The sequence below is a fragment of the Lepidochelys olivacea genome (assembly GCF_965140295.1).
Source record: "Lepidochelys olivacea isolate rLepOli2 genome assembly, chromosome: 5".
Lineage (NCBI taxonomy): Eukaryota > Metazoa > Chordata > Testudines > Cheloniidae > Lepidochelys > Lepidochelys olivacea.
In genome coordinates, this window is record NC_140415.1 from 125882000 (window position 1) to 125897149 (window position 15150).

The 15150-nt window shown below is 43.3% G+C and overlaps 1 protein-coding gene across 1 annotated transcript; it reads right to left on the minus strand.

Moving 5' to 3' along the window:
• Positions 1–17: 17 nt before the first annotated feature.
• Positions 18–14815, minus strand: SLC25A51 (solute carrier family 25 member 51). Its single transcript, XM_084628657.1, has 2 exons — positions 14691–14815; positions 18–7117 (listed from the first exon to the last, which is right to left on the minus strand). Exon 2 carries the CDS (start codon positions 7078–7080, stop codon positions 6202–6204), a length of 879 nt encoding a protein of 292 aa, XP_084484783.1. The 5' UTR covers positions 7081–7117; positions 14691–14815; the 3' UTR covers positions 18–6201.
• Positions 14816–15150: the final 335 nt, after the last annotated feature.

Genomic DNA, 15150 nt, shown 5'->3' on the forward strand with positions numbered 1-15150 from the left:
AAGGAAAAGTTCTTTCCAGGGACCATCTCGTCTCAGAATACCCCAGTCTGCTTCTCCTTGGCTTGCTAAATAATTTGCTGAAAAGATCAACGGTCAATCCTTTCGAATTGCTCTAAAGTACTCTCTGCCCAGGTGTATTGATTCGAAATGCAGAAAAGCACCCTGACATAATTGCAGCTTTTTGTAATTTCTATTCAGACTATCGGAATTCCTTGAAATGAAATGCTCATTTCGCATTTTTTTTTTTTAAATCTATGCCTGTCAACATGCACTGAGTATTATTTTTAATTCTACCTCATGACATGCTTTTTTTTAAAAAGGTTATTGCTCTGAAACATTTGACACGAATTTTTCTGTATAAATAGAGAATTGTTACTGTGTTAAACAGATGACATATAGCGACTATTGAAAATGCACAGCACCGGGAGCGACCATCTAAAACAGCTCATCACTTTGAAGCGAGATCATTGAAAAGTGCAAGGCTGATGACAGAGGTTGCCCTGTTTTGGGGGGGTTGATCGTGTTTTGTGGTGCTTTGTAGTGTATGTATAGTGTGTTGTAGGAGCAGATACATTTTTATATTAAGACCAATTCCGTCATGTATGCTGTAAGAATGTTGCCTAACTTTTCTGATTACATTTTGCAATAAGTTGAATTAGAACGAAATAATTTTCGGTTGTGATTATTTAACTACTCCTTTCAATAATAGCTGGAAGTTTTCAGTGAAAGCAAATAGATTTTACTTCAGTATAGTTAACGGTACCTTGAAACACTTTGTGCAGTGATGCATAACGGACTAGTTAGATGCCTTGCAGTTATAGCTCCAAAAAATTCTCACCATTTTTCATCTTTCTAAATCACATTATCTTGCCTTATGGAATTAACAAAGTGACTTGGGGTGAGCTTTGGCATTTTTTTTCTAGGCAGCAGAAAAGTTATACAGTTGCTTTGCATTAAATTCTGAAAGACTAACCCTCTTCCATCCCAATACTATATAAGGAGCAAAATGGGTTAAATAGATAACCCCACAATTAAGGTAGTGGTTTATACCAATCATTTTTTATCATTGTTTTGTATTGGTATATTTTATACCACTCAAGTATTAAACCTATTGCTAAATTTTAAAGTATTTCTCTGCGTTAGTGATCTTAGCTGGACTGTGAAGTGTGCAATATACTTTCTAAATGCATGGTTCATATTCATTAGTTACTGTAGTAAAGTGTAATTCTTCCATCTTCAGCATGACTGATAAGCAGAAGCAGATCTCCATAGGAATGTTTACTTTTTAGAAGTATTTATGAAAACCACGCCTAGTGTGTTTGAAGCCAGTAACTCTTGTATTTGTCCAGTGACCATATTGTTGAAGTGAAGTGCATTTTTCACATATTCCTCTAGAGGTCAGATTTAAATCACCAGAGCACTGTCAACATTTTTGGCAAGGGAAGAGGTAACTAAGTAAAAATGAAAGTTTAAAAAAAGGTTTGTAGCTCAGTGAAAAGATCTAGCTGGCATGTCTCTATTTTGAGGTGGGGAGAATGGGGAAAAGCAAAATATATCTAGACACACACTAAAGGACTGAAGCCCAAAACTTGGCTTGCTTTATTGTTAATCTGAAATCTCCTAGACAAGATTCTAACTGTTTACATGGAAAATGTACTAGTGAAAACTAACATTTTTTCATTGATCCTACAATATTTAGGAGGAGTGCAAACACTGTTCCTTGAGGATGCCACAAATAATGCTAGTACAGAAAAGTTTAGGTATTGCAAAATAAAACTGAAGTCTTAGCTAAACAGAAGAGCTCTGAAATTCAGGCTCTTCATAATGCAACAAATACATTTGCCGCATGGAAACTTAAAAAAAATCCCTAGTTTCCAAGATTATGATAAAGAAAAATGCCTGCCTCTTTTCCCCTTATAGCTTGATTGCTCTGTTGGAAGGGGAGGGAAAGCATGATCTTAGTCAATGGTGCATTCTCTGCTACAATGATATTAGTATTCAACAGGGTCTCCAACCAACTGTAGAAGTCTTTTTTAATACAAGAGTAAGCTATGCGTGTAGAATATTTTGAAATAATCAAAGTTTCATAGTCAGAGGGGGTAGACTTTTAATACAATACATACCAAGTAGCAGAGCTGTTCTGAATATACTGTACTTGCTCCTATTCAGTAACTTGTACTGTTTGTGAACAGTTTCTCTTGCTTGCAAAATAAATTAAACATTTAATAAAGCAATTCAGTGCATTTTTTGAAAGGTGATAGGGTGCATTTTTCCCAATGTTAAGATATATTCCATACTTCTAACAGAACCACATAGGCTGGAGAGCTATTTACTGCACTATTTGCTTCCAGTCCTAGCCACTCCAACTTGAGAATCTTTATTTCACTAAATATTATATCCCTTTCAAGGGGTGAAAAAGAACCAGTCATTGACTGTTTATTTTTGTGAATCTTTTTGCACATTGTCAGTGTTTGCTATTATCACAGCTTTTGCCTTTGCTAGAGAAGGCTCTGGAGATCAGATGTAGCATCTGGTACAAAAGAGCAACCTACATTACTGTATCTCCACTTTTATTAGATTGACTCACCTGGTGCAAGAGACTGGTACATCAAACCACCTATCTACATCTCATACAATGCTGGCAGTTAGGAAATTATGTATTTGAGTCTTGCCATGGAATATGAAATATGGGAAATGCATGTAACCCCAGGAAAGGCAACCAAAAAAAAACCTGCCCACATTTATTCAGATTAATCTAATAGCAAGAATAGGTACAAACATTTAAGTTGTTCACCAAGATGGGGGTAATAAGTCAAAAGTTAGCTTAATAAAATTTAAGCAGAGATATTTTGTAACAATCTTCCACAATGCCAACTTGTGTCCATCAGTATGTTTTCTAATACCCCATGTGTCTGAATCAGTATCCTAATAGCTTGGTACTCTGCTTTTACTGATTTTCCTACTTCATTTTGATACTGAGCACAGACATGAATAATGTTCCAGCTAGCCTGACTAGAGTCAGATGGACTTCCCTGCTCCAGCACATCTCTGTAAATGCAGCTTACAGTCTAATTCCCATGCTTTCATGTATTTATACCTGCTCCTGTATTTTCCACTCCATGTATCTGATGAAGTGAGTTCTAGCCCATGAAAGCTTATGCCCAAATAAATCTGTTAGTCTCTAAGGTGCCACAAGGATGCCTCGTTGTTTCAGTCTAATAAGGGTTCTCTTCTCCCATTCTCATCAGTGCTCCTTAATCCATGCTTCTGTTTTGGGTCATTTGACACAAACACTTATTCCTAGAACAATCTAGCCTCTGTAGTAACTAGACTGAACTCCTTGGGAGCAGGGACCATACTTGTATTAGCACACTCTCCCACCTCAATCATTCTTTCCCACGCCTGCATCCAATTCGTTTTTGTCCATTTTAACACTATAGCTCCCTTAGTACTATTTATCTTACTGATACTGGCTACCCATCCCAGTTTACTAAACTGCACAGTACATGTTCCTCCAGCTCAGATGAAAATAGTAATCTGGACCTACTCAAATACTAATTTGTTGCATTCTGCCACAACCTACCTGTCTCTAACTTGACACATTGTTTATCATTAACCTTTGCCTACAGACTTAAGGCCATCCAATAATCCTCATATTAAATCACTGGAATATAATTTCCGATACTATCAAATCTTTATTAAACCCAAGAGATCTCATCTTTTGCATTCCCATTAACTTCACTGACAACTCTCCTGTACACAGAATATAACCAAGTTGTATAATTCTGTTAAGAGACATTTAGCCATGCCTGACATCCTCTTTAAACTCCTGATAACCATGACCTAAAAGTTGAAAATGGAGTTGGAAGAGGTTCTTGGCTCTTCCCTTGTGAAGTGGTATATAGTAACAAACCAGCATGAGGCCAAGCCTCAACAAATGTTCTGTTTTATTGAACTATAATTGCTAACACTCGCTTTGTTTGCTCCAACTTATGTTCTTTTCTCAAGTGCCAGTAACACACTATTAGGAAAAAATAAAAGTATAAAATATGTGCTACAAAAAACTAAGGCCAGGGAAACAGATTTTCTTTTGTTTTATTCCATCAAGGAAAGGTTACAAAAACAATACACTGGTAAAATCAGATTCCACCAGTAACATCCAACAGACAGTATATTTAAATCCATAGAATCACAACATTCAAAATATCAATGTGCTTTATTTGTGTTTGGCCATCTTTGACTGTGAAGCTTAGTAGTATAGAGCTAGATTATAAAGAAATAGGACATACTGTTTGGGAGTAATTATTTAGGGGCAGTTATGTCAAGTGAACAACTGAAATGGGGTAAGAAAGTAAAAACCATAAGCATTTGAAAACTTAAGGATACATAAAAAAGTAATGTTCACTCTAAAATTAAAAAAACATCCAAAATTTCTGAAAGCTTTCCTGGTCACCACAAAATATGAAAATACTTTATGAATCATTTTTGCATAAAAATATACAAAAAAATTAGTCATTTTTTTTATATGAAGACCACTAGTTTGGTAATCACACTTGTGTTCCTGCCCTCTCTTCTCCAAGGCCTTAAAGCACATCCACCTGAATACCAAGTACATTACTTTTGTTTAATATTTATGAGAGTGTTTATCAACATGATTAAATGATCACAGAGAAACCCCCAAGCCCAGAGCTTATATGGTCCTCCTCGCCATAGTATTGGAGTGCCTTTTCCACTACAGTGATATACCCTGAACAAGGCATAAAATGGAGGGTAGAGCAAGTTTCAGCTAAAAATACTGACTGAAGTGATCAGTTATGCTACCACCTCACATGAAGGAAGTAAAAATAGTTGCAAAAGGACATATGTTACCTTAATACAACAAAAGCTGTCTACAAAGTACTTTGACTCCCGTCAGTTTTCATACGACTTCTGTACGTGTTAGTGTTGCAGAAACCACGTTATCTTTCTGGCGCCATGCCTGTTTGCAACGGAAACTAAGCAGCACAAAAGACAAAATAAAAGACTCTACATTCACAAATAAGTGATACTGTAACATGAAGGACACTTTAAAGCTTTTTAGATAAAATTTGTTTCATTTCCCCGCCACCGCCCCCTCTCACCCGCTACTCCCTTATCACATAAGTACACATACCCCTACTTTGCACTAGATCAGCTTATGCTGAAGTTGAAAATGTAGGCTATGTCTACACTGCGTACCTTACAGCAGCACAGCTGTGCCGCTGTAAGGTCCCCGGTGTAGCCACTCTTTGATGGCAGGAGAGAGCTCTCCTGCTGGCAAAATAAAGTCACCTCCAATGAGGGGCAGTTGCTTTGTGGGCAGGAGAGCATCTCCTGCCGATAAAGCACTGTTCACACCAGTGCTTTTTGTCGTAAAAAAATGGTTAAAAAAGTGCATTGTAGACATAGCCTTAGTAGCTACCTAATGTTGCTTGACAAGATGGCATTCATATTAGGAGACTAGCAAAAACCAGCTGGCAAAAATAATTCATGTAGGCTTTGTTGAATCTTAAGGCTTAGTTGAGAAGTAACACCATCTTCATTAAAAGTTGGCAGTCTGGTTTCAAACAGTAAAGATACCTGGGAAACCTGAAACATTATGGGAGTTCAGAGTACTCTTACAACAACTGCATCAGCTACATCATACCTTCCAAGTTTACCAAGTAGGGAAACTAAATAGCTTTTGTCAGCCTCCCTCACTTTCATATTCCACAAAGTGCACAATCAAGCACAGTTTTGATCACCAGGAGTGTTAGGAAAGGTTGAGGGTGACCTGGAGTAAGTTTCTAGGCCAAGGCCAATATTTAAAGAGAAAGTAAGTTTCAATTAGTTTATTCAGGTATGGGTGAATTCACCTTCCAGCATCTAAATACTTTAATAAAGAGCGCACTTTTGAGCAAACTGATTTTTCTTAAATTAAGATCTAGACACAATGCCAACATTCACCCCATAAAGATTGAAGACCATTAATGAAGACTGACTGTAATTACCTTTCAGACTAAGCAGGCATTGGTAAAAATTACTTCTCTCCCTGCTGTAACCACCGTTTTGCAATTAAGCTCTCCAAATTTCAATGTTATTCATGAACAGGTCTGATTATGACAAATTTGATCCTAGGAAATAAGTAACCTCCATGTGCCACTACCCAACTGAGACAAGAGACTTCATAGAAGGTAACATTTTTCATAATAACTTAAGCAAGAATTCATATGTTGCATTGATTATGCCCCAGGATATAATAGAGCGATGGTAATTCAGATGAGCTCCTCTGAAAAGACGTGTCAGTTTTCTATCACGTTCCAGCCAAATCTTCATGAAAACTTTTGGAAAAGACTGAAATTCCCCACCAATTTGAGATTGCATGCGAGCTTTTACAACATTCATTGGGAAAAACAAGAATCCCAACATGGCACCCAACAGCCCTCCACAGATAAAGTCATTGACCAAATGAGCACTATAAGAAGTTGCTTCGGGCAGACACTGCTTGATGGGTCCTCGCAGACCAAAAAAGAGTACATTACTCGGTCCATTTCGGATCAGAATAGGTACCAAACCCCGATAATATTCTTTAATTCCATAGTCTTTTAGCACCTTGAAAGCCTGGTAAGTGTTTGTAAATCTGTCATGATGTTTGTAGTCCTGAAGCAAAGTCTGGACCCGCTCAAAAGGTGTAAGAAGAGCTTCTGTGGTTCCTGCAAGCACTGCTGCCACACTGCAAGTCACAAGTTCAGGTGCATTTGTGTGCCTCTGGAGCAGGGAGGAGAAATCCTGATACAAGCCAAACATCAGGGCAAGAGTTGTAGTTTTCTGCATTAATGGAGGGAGGAGTCCACGGTACAGGTTTCGGATTCCATCGTTCTGTAACTGACACACTGCATCCCTTATTCTCACTCCATACAGTTGTTGTCGAAAGAGGACCTTCTGGATGGGAAAGGTGATTGCTATATTGGTGAAGGCTGCACAATATCCACAAAAATAATGTTTACCCGAGCTAACTTTTACAATGTGATGAGCAATATCTTGCTTTGAACTTGTTAGGACAAGATCTTCTGAATCCATCATACTGCTCTTTCTTTCGTCATACGGGTGTTGTCCTCTCCTACATCGAGAAGGCAAAGGAGAACGTGAACGCAGCTGCACAGAACCCCCCTTTCTTTTTTTTATTCATGTATATAAATCCTTTGCATGCATAAAGTCTTCAGGCAATTTCATGAAAATTCAGAGGAACAGAATGATAAATGCCACATTTGATCGCTCACACATGTACAAGTGGTTTCATTACAGCTCTCAAAGAACTGAAAGATTTATACATTGTTCAGCTAACTGACACAAGGTAGGGTAAAAAAGCAAGGAACTTTTTTGTTGATTAAATGCAAAAAGTTATACACAGAAATAAATTTTAAAACGAAGTGGCATATTTAGTGCCATGTGAAAGCTGAAAATGTACGTGGAAGTTAGGAAATTCAGAAGTTAAGGTTCCTACACTACACATTAGTAATTTTGACAATTGTTAATACAAAACACATCAATGTATGTTTTTGTTTTTTTAAACTTGCTATTACAAGTCATCTTGACTATTCAGACTCATATTTTACATGACCCTGTAACAGACCAAACCTTATCTGTAAAGAACACATTTGCTATGGAGTAGAAATTACAGATCACAAACTATAGAAAATATGGGTATAGTCTCTAAAGAACTGTCTACACTATAACAACTTAGCTCAGGGAAAGTAAGCAGTTGGACAGATGTCAATTAGCAACCTACATGGTTTTATCCAAAGGCAGAACACCACAAAAATATAATGGGGATGGGTCGGAAGGAATCCGAATCGGTGCTGAGTGTACAATTTTGAAAGATCTTTTGGGTAAGTGTGAGATGCATTAAGGCAGGGGTCCCCAACACGGTGCCCACAGGCACAATGACGCCTGCCGGGGCAGTTGTGTGCACCTGCAGGATACCACACCACCAAAACGCAACCGAGAAGCGTTGCCGTTTCTTGGCGGCTTTTCAGCGGCGGGGCTTCTTTCCGCTGCCGCTTCTCGGCGGTGGGGTGTTTGGCGCCCGCCACACTCTGTTGGAAATAAGAATGTGCTATTCCCACAGAAAGGTTGGGGACCACTGCATTAAGGGATGGAAAATAAAAACCCACACAACCTGATTACATAGAGAAACAGCATTCCATAAAATACTGAATGCAACCTGAACATACAGTGGGTTTGGGGATGGGAGGAGAGAAGTTACCCCACTTAAGCAAACCATAAATTCAAATGTGGCTTGTCAAAATGGTAAGGTAATTTAAATAACTATGTCTGCATACTTGGCTATGCTATAATACCAAGTAAGTATAAAGAGCTGACTCCAGAATTATAATTAATCAATCCTAGGTGCACATATTGTCCTGTTAAAGGTCAGAGAAGAACTGGGACAACAAGTGAGTTCTTAATACAAGTATTATCTACAGAGAGTTCTAAATATCTGCAATTTCAAAGTTTTGTGACCTACACGAGAAAAGCTACGGTGTCTTAGACCCAAGTATATTATTTGTGTTTGGTTTTAATATAATTTTTTCCTTTCTTTAACATCTGATTTTAGGCTATATTGTTTGGAAATTTCATTCAGTTCCAGAATAGTTAAATATAGCTCAGACTTCTAAAGGAGATATTTAAAGGTGTCTAAACTCTAAAGCCTACTCTGCTTTGCATTCTCCATCAGAAGGCATGAGCACATGGCAGAGGTGGGCAAACTACGGCCTGCGAGACCCTCCTGTCCGGCTCCTGAGCTCCAGCCGGGAGGCTCGCCCCTGGGCCCTCCCCTGCCATCCCCCCTCCCCTGCAGCCTGAGCGCGCCGCATTGCCAGCGCTCTGGCCCGCCGCTCTTGCAGGGCAGCATGGCTGGCCTCAGTATGGTAAGGGAGCAGGGGGTCCCGGGGAGGCAGTTAGGGGACAGGGAGCAGTTGGATGGGTCAGGGGTTCTGGGGGGGCCAATCAGGGAGCAGAGGGCGGTTCGATGGGTCAGGAGTTCTTGGGGGGGGGGCAGTCATGGGACAGGGAGCAGGGGGGCTTGGATTGGTCGGGGGTTCTTGGGGGGGCAGTAAGGGGACAGGGAGCAGTTGGACAGGACGAAGGTTCGGGGGAGGCGGTCAGGGGATGGGGAACGGGGGGGTTGGATAGGGTGTGGAAATCCCAGGGGGCCTTTCAGGGGTCGGGGGGTGTGGATAGGAGTTGGGGCAGTCAGGGACAGGGAGGGTTGGATGGGGGTGGAGTCCCAGGGGGGCGGTTAGGGTCTGGGTTGGGGGGGGGCAGTCAGGGGACAGGAACCTGCCACTTTCTCCAATGGTACTCAGAAGTACCTAGGCTACTTTTCAGTTAAACTTTATTGCCAGCAATATAGTCCTCGAGCATTATGAAGAAATATAAGTTTTGGTTTGCGCCTTTGTTGCCAATGCCTATAAATCCCTACAGCTGTTCTACCACCACCCAACTCTTATAGAAAGCTTTTCTCATCAATAGATATTAAAGCCATTTAAAAAGGAGCTAAGCATCATTATCATCCCCATTTTACAGATGGGGAAACAAGGTCACCCAGCAGGCCAGACCCCAGAATGTCAGCTCAGTGCTCTACCCACTGGGCTACACAAACAACAGTAGGGTGAGAGAACTGTGCGAAGGGGATACTTTGCATCCCATTGCCTTTTACCTTTTTGTACCCATTTAACATGACAATGATGAAAGATTAGGAATCTTCCTGACTTTTGGCAACGAGGTCCCTGCTGTGCACTACGGAAAGTTAGTAAGTGAACATGACATCACCAATTAGAAAGTAGGTTTTGATGACCTGTACCTAAAACATCTAATTAACAACCTGGGTACCAGTACTGCAGACTTCCATGCCTCATTTCTAGAAGTGAAAATGTAGTTCAGTCTCCATGTCTTTAGTCTTAGGATATGTCTACACAGGAAGCATATTACCAGGACTGTACAGGAATACCTGTCAACTATACATGCAAAGTACTCCTACTGTGAACACAGCTTTACTGGCAGAGCAGCAACTTGTACCAGTATAGTAAAAACACCCCTCTGAACAAAACAAGCTGTACCAATAAAAGTGCCGTTTTGATGGTATAACTCCATCCTCACTAGGCGTGTCTGCCAGCACATCTGTGTTGTCAGGGGTCACAGCTCTGACCAATTATAGCTATGCCAGCAGAAGTCTTTACTGGAGATCTGGCCTTGGTCTCTGCTAAAACAAACTAGAAGAGTTCCAATTATAAAGACAAGGGCTTTTTAATATTTGTTTGTTTAAATTTGGCCACATGTTCATTAGGAATTTGACTGAGACCACCAAATCATTCCATATAGGTCACTCAGAAGCCACCTTTGGTAACTTTAGACTAATACTAGTTTGGGACATATCTGAACTAGTTGACCTACAAGTAACATGCTCCCTAATTCCCTGCATCACCCACTTCCCCAGGTCTGAGGTCTTCAGGGACTTGTCCATAAAAGCAAAAAGGGTGCCTCCTTCAATCATTTTAGCTCAACGTGACTGAAAAGCCCTAGTAACATACATGTAGATGCAGGCTAAGACCTCTGAATTTGTGTTAGCTGGTCATATTTTAGCCTTTTTTACTCGGGTAGTCGAGACCCTTGTGAGAAAATATATAGTCTATTACATTTATTATTTTGGTGCAAAGAGGACTAAAACCATGTAAAGGCAGGAAAGGCAGAGGTGGGTAACACTGGGATTTGTTAGTTCAAAGCCATATCAGGAGATAAAAATGTATAAATGTAAACAAGCAATCATACACTGAGGACAGTCTAATGCAGGCCACTCCCGGTAGACAGGATACTGGGCTGGACAGACCTTTGGTCTGACCCATTATGGCCATTCTTATGACACTGCTGCAAACCGCTGACAAGACAAACTCAACTAGTACATGACAAGCCTTACATGAACGTTTAAGCTTGGTTCTACTCCAAAAACTGACTCTAAAAATGGCATTGTCTCACTGATTTTTGTATCAAATTGCCCAAATTTGCAAATAACAGAATTTTTTTCTAAATGCCAACTGGATGTTTAATTGGGGGAGGGTGGGTGGAATAAATGGTGATACTCTCTGAAAATCTTCTCATAACCAAAATTCCACCCACTAAAGATGCTAAAATGGGATGCCACTCAGATTGGCTAGATCCTCATAAGAATGTCCCTTTACTTATCACATTCTTTGATCAAAGTTAAATAGTTAACTATGATGACATTTAAGTTATTACGCTTCAGAGTTAAATCTCCCTTTAAATGAATAGGGACAATTCAGACTTCCCTTATAACTGTTTCTGATCAGGCAGACTTAACTATACATTGGTTTACATTTGAAGATTACCTTCACAGCTACTAAAGGCTAAAGATTTTATTTTTAAAATAAATTTTACATTCTGGAGCAAGAGGTAGTCACCAAAGAAAATCACTGGCTAACCTAAATCAGGGGTGGGCAAACTTTTTGGCCCGAGGGCCACATCTGGGTGGGGAAATTGCTTGCAGGGCCAGGGCAGGGGGTTGGGGTGCGGAGTGTGGGAGGGGGTGCGGTGTGCAGGAAGGGGCTCAGGGCAAGGGGTTGTTGCAGAGGAGGGGTGCAGGCAGTATGGGGGGGCTCATGGAAGGATGTTAGGGTGCAGGAGGGGGCTCAGGGCAGGGAGTTGGGGTGCAGAAGGGGTGCGAGGTGCAGGCAGGGGGCTTAGGGCAAGGAGTTGAGGGGCAGGGTGCAGGAGGGGTTCAGGCTCTGGCCCGGCGCCACTTACCTAGAGCGGCTCTGGGTTGGCAGCGGCGTGCACCGGAGCCAGGGCAGGCTCCCTGCATGCCTGCCCTGGCCCCATGCTGCGCCGCTCCAGGAAGCGGCTGGAACCACATCCCTGCAGGGAGAGGGCCCACAGGGCTCTGTGTCTTTCCCTCACCTATGGGTTCCTCCCCCGAAGCTCCCATTGGCCATGATAACCCGTTTCTGGCCAATGGGAGCTTTGGGGGAAGTACCCACAGGCAAGAGCAGTGTGCGGATCTCTCTGCCGCTCCCCTCCACCCCCAGGGGCTGCCGGGACATGGAGTGGCTGCTTCCCGGAGCAGCGCAGCGCCACTGGGGTGGCAATCCTGCGGGCCGGATCCAAAGCCCTGAGGGGCCGGACCCTGCCCGCGGGCCGTAGTTTGCCCACCCCGTCCTAAGTGCTGGTAGAAGGTGGAACACAGAAAGATGTCCTCCAATCCCACAACACCGCAGTGCAATTTCTTGCAGTTACTATCATCCTTTACAGCCTTTCGGTAGGTGTTACAAGAAACAGATGGTTTTAGGGTCCCCATGCAAAAAAAAAAAAAAAAAAAAAAAGTTGGAGCACCACTGGAGCCCAGAAGCAGCTTAGAATAGGATCTAAATTTAGAACAGAAGGTCCCTCCCTGGGAAAAAAAAGGTTGAGCCAACTTCTAAGCAGGTTTTTCTTGTGCTTATAATTTTCCTTTGCATTCACTCCCAGCTGAGAGCTTTTTAACGTTCTCTACTTTCCCCAAGCTATAAGGACAGTTTCTTTTAATTACCTAGTTTTCTTTATGTTCATTCTTTAAAGGGGCACAATCAACATAAAACTCTTTTAAAAGTTTGCATTAACATTGCAGATTAAGTCATCAAAGAACTGTAAAAGTCTAATTTATTTTTCTCCTGGTATGCTGTTTGCTTTGTTACAATTCAATCAGCTAGAACACCAAAGAGAGACTCATTCAGTTTCAGCTTTGTTCCCAAGGCATTTTCACTTTCTATGGGTATGTCTACACTGCCCATGTTACAGCGCAGCTGTGATGTGGACAGCGTAGACACGCTTTATCACCCGAGGGAGGGGGGGTTCTCACGGCGATAAAAAAACCCACCCTGCATGAGCAGTGGTAGCTTTATCTCTGGGATGAAGCATTGTCTATGCTGGCGCTTTTCAGCACTAAAACTTTTGTCACTCGGGGGTGGGGGGTGTTTTCACCTCTGAATGACTAAAGTTTTAGCGCTGAAAGTGGCAGTGTAGACACAACCTGAGTCTCTTCATACATAGAGTTGAAAAGCAAGAAGAGACCATCAGATCACCTTGTCTGGCCTCCTGTATATCACAGGCCACCCGCACACGATACCTAACAACCAAAATGAGATCAAACCAGGGTAGATAAAAATTTGATTTTTTTAATTTAAATCAGGTTTTTTAAATTTATATTATGAGGAGTTTTTATTTTTAAAAATAAAGCTGCTTAAAATGAAATATGAAGTTACCATAAGTCACTCAAAACATTTAAATAAAACTGAGCCTCTATCAAAAACGGAGTTAAAAGCTGTTTCTCTATATAAAGGAAGATGTTTTTCCCCATTCTAACTTTTGAGGTCAAGCTTTATAAATATGGCACAATTGGTTAGTAGGAGATGGTCTCATTTTCAAGAGACCAAAGCTATGTCTACACTAGCATTTTGGTGAGTAAAATTTATGTCGCTCAGGGGTGTGAAAAAAACACCCCTCGGACTGACTTAAGCTGTGGACTGCACTATGTCTGCAGGAGACACTCTCCCATAGCCTTAGGCCGGAAGGAACTTAAGCATATTTGAAAGTTTTTGAAGGTTGGCCTGAAATGATCAGTTTAGTTCACTGACTACAGTTAATCCCTCTGTCTAATAAATCATTTAGTTGTAAATGTGAAATATGTTTTGATGAGAAGTGTACGTATCCAAACATTTAAGGGTTTTTTTAAAATAAAAAATAAGCTTTATATAGGCTTTTTGTGTATTTAAATGCCAGTTACCCTTCTGCTTCAGCTTGACACAAATCATGGGGGGAAAGTTAATTGTCCAGAAAATAAGCAATATATCATTCACCATTTTCTACTATACTAAAAACGTACAACAAAGACGACTGAAAATACTAAGCTATATAATAGCTTAAATAAGTGGACAATTATCGTGTGCCCTCCTACGTGCACAAAGATGCAACAAATCCCGTGTAAAGCCTCTGTTTAGCTGCAAGTGAGGACCATTAAAGCAGGTGACCAACCAGTGAGAACATGCCTTTCTTCCCAAAATAAACTCCTCCGTTTGTACTTCAGTTATTGAAAAAAAAAAAAAACTGAAATAAAAAAAGCGCTTTCAACGGAGGCTTTCCCCGGGCTCCGTGCACCCCGAAGCGGAGCCACAGAGCCCAGGGGAGCGCGGGAGAGGGAGGCGCGCCGCTGCCCCGGCACAGCCAGGGGAAGGCGGGAGCTGCAGCCACGCAGCCCGGGCAAGTGACCGGCAGCCGCTCGCTGGGGGCGAAGGTGACCCCGCCACAGGGCCACCGGGGAGAAGACCCCTGCCCGCCCCGCCGGAAGCACAGGGCGCGGCCCACACGTCACTGACATTACGGCGGGACCCTCGCATCGGGCTGCTCCCGCTGGGGCCCCGAAGCCCGACCCCGGCCGGCCCGGCGGCGCGGCCCCAAGCGCCCGAGCAGCGGCTCGAGCCAGCGGGAGGGCGGGCCCCGCGCGGCCGCCAACGCTCCGCCCCGCGCCCGTGCCAGGAACGGCGGCCGCGGCGAGCGGGGGCGGGTCGCACCCAGCCCCCACAGGCGCTAACCTGTCCCCTCAGGGCGGGCCCCGCGCACGCGCGGGGGGAAGGGCGGCGACTCACCCGCGCCGGCTCCATGGCCGCTCGCGCGCGCTGACAGGAGCCGGGCCCGGCACCCTCCTCCTCGGCCACCGCCGGCCCAGCCCGACAGCCCCCACTCTGCGCGTGCGCGTGTGCCGGCCAGCAGCGGCATGTGACCTGGACGCCCGGGCCCGCCCCCCTCCCAGGGCGGTGGCGAGGCAGAAACGCGCCACGTGACCAGCGAATGTGGCATGGCCCCGCCCCCCTCACCGGCTCTCGAGCCCCCAGTTCCGACCCAATCAGCTGCAGAGCCGGCCCCTGCGTCGACACGGTCTCGCGCCAGGCCTGTGTGCGCGCGCGCGCGGAGCACGGGGGTCAAGGGAGGCGAGGCAAGGGCGGCCGGGGGCAAAGGGAAGGCGTGAGCGGGGGGCGGGGGGCCCTGAGAGGAGCGGGCGGGCCCGGCCCGGACCCCTCCCCCCCCGTGATAGTCCAGCAGAGCCCC

Excerpts from the sequence above, each read along its gene's own strand:
- SLC25A51 (XM_084628657.1), bottom strand. The coding sequence starts at position 7,080 with ATGATGGATTCAGAAGATCTTGTCCTAACAAGTTCAAAGCAAGATATT.